This window comes from Sinocyclocheilus grahami, unplaced genomic scaffold, assembly GCF_001515645.1.
Source record: "Sinocyclocheilus grahami isolate Dianchi unplaced genomic scaffold, SAMN03320097.WGS_v1.1 scaffold1276.1, whole genome shotgun sequence".
NCBI lineage: Eukaryota > Metazoa > Chordata > Actinopteri > Cypriniformes > Cyprinidae > Sinocyclocheilus > Sinocyclocheilus grahami.
Genome location: NW_015506455.1, coordinates 267,868 through 268,333, shown reverse-complemented (window position 1 = coordinate 268,333; position 466 = coordinate 267,868). Strand labels below are relative to the sequence as shown.

Sequence of the window (466 nt, the reverse complement as noted above, 5' to 3'; positions counted from 1 at the left end):
TAGGAAACCAATATTAGAAATTGCAATAATATTTCACAATATTACCATTTTTCTGTATTTTTAATCAAATAAATACAGCTTTAATGAGCATAAGAGACTCCATTAAAAAACATTCAAAATCTTACTGATCCCAAACTTTTGAAAGGCAGTGTTTTAGAACCCTAATGTTGTGTCTATTGCAGCATTTTAGAATTTCTCAAATTTCAATTCACTGTGCCCTTGTTTTTAGGTCAGATCTTTGCCTGCAGTTACAGCTGTGAGTCTGTTTAGGTCCATTTCTATTAGCAATTTCAGGCAAAGCAGTGCTTATGCATTCTGTAGAAATGACTGGATCATGCCTGATAAAGTCATTCCATGGATGCCCAATTGCTTTAAAGTTGGCCTTTTTTGGTTATGAACCATTTCATTTTTCTTGCAGTTTACACTGCAAGGCCGTCCTCTAATTTCTGTGCATGGAAAAAAAAAA

The 466-nt window shown here is 33.9% G+C and overlaps 1 protein-coding gene across 1 annotated transcript in view; it reads left to right on the top strand.

Annotated features, from left to right (window-relative positions):
- arfgef3 (ARFGEF family member 3) overlaps positions 1–466 on the top strand; it is an 84,968-nt gene that overhangs the window by 6,861 nt on the left and 77,641 nt on the right. Inside the window, exon 2 of the mRNA XM_016254721.1 lies at positions 230–256. Within this exon, the coding sequence (XP_016110207.1) occupies positions 230–256 (27 nt within the window). The remainder of the gene's footprint in view (positions 1–229; positions 257–466) is intronic.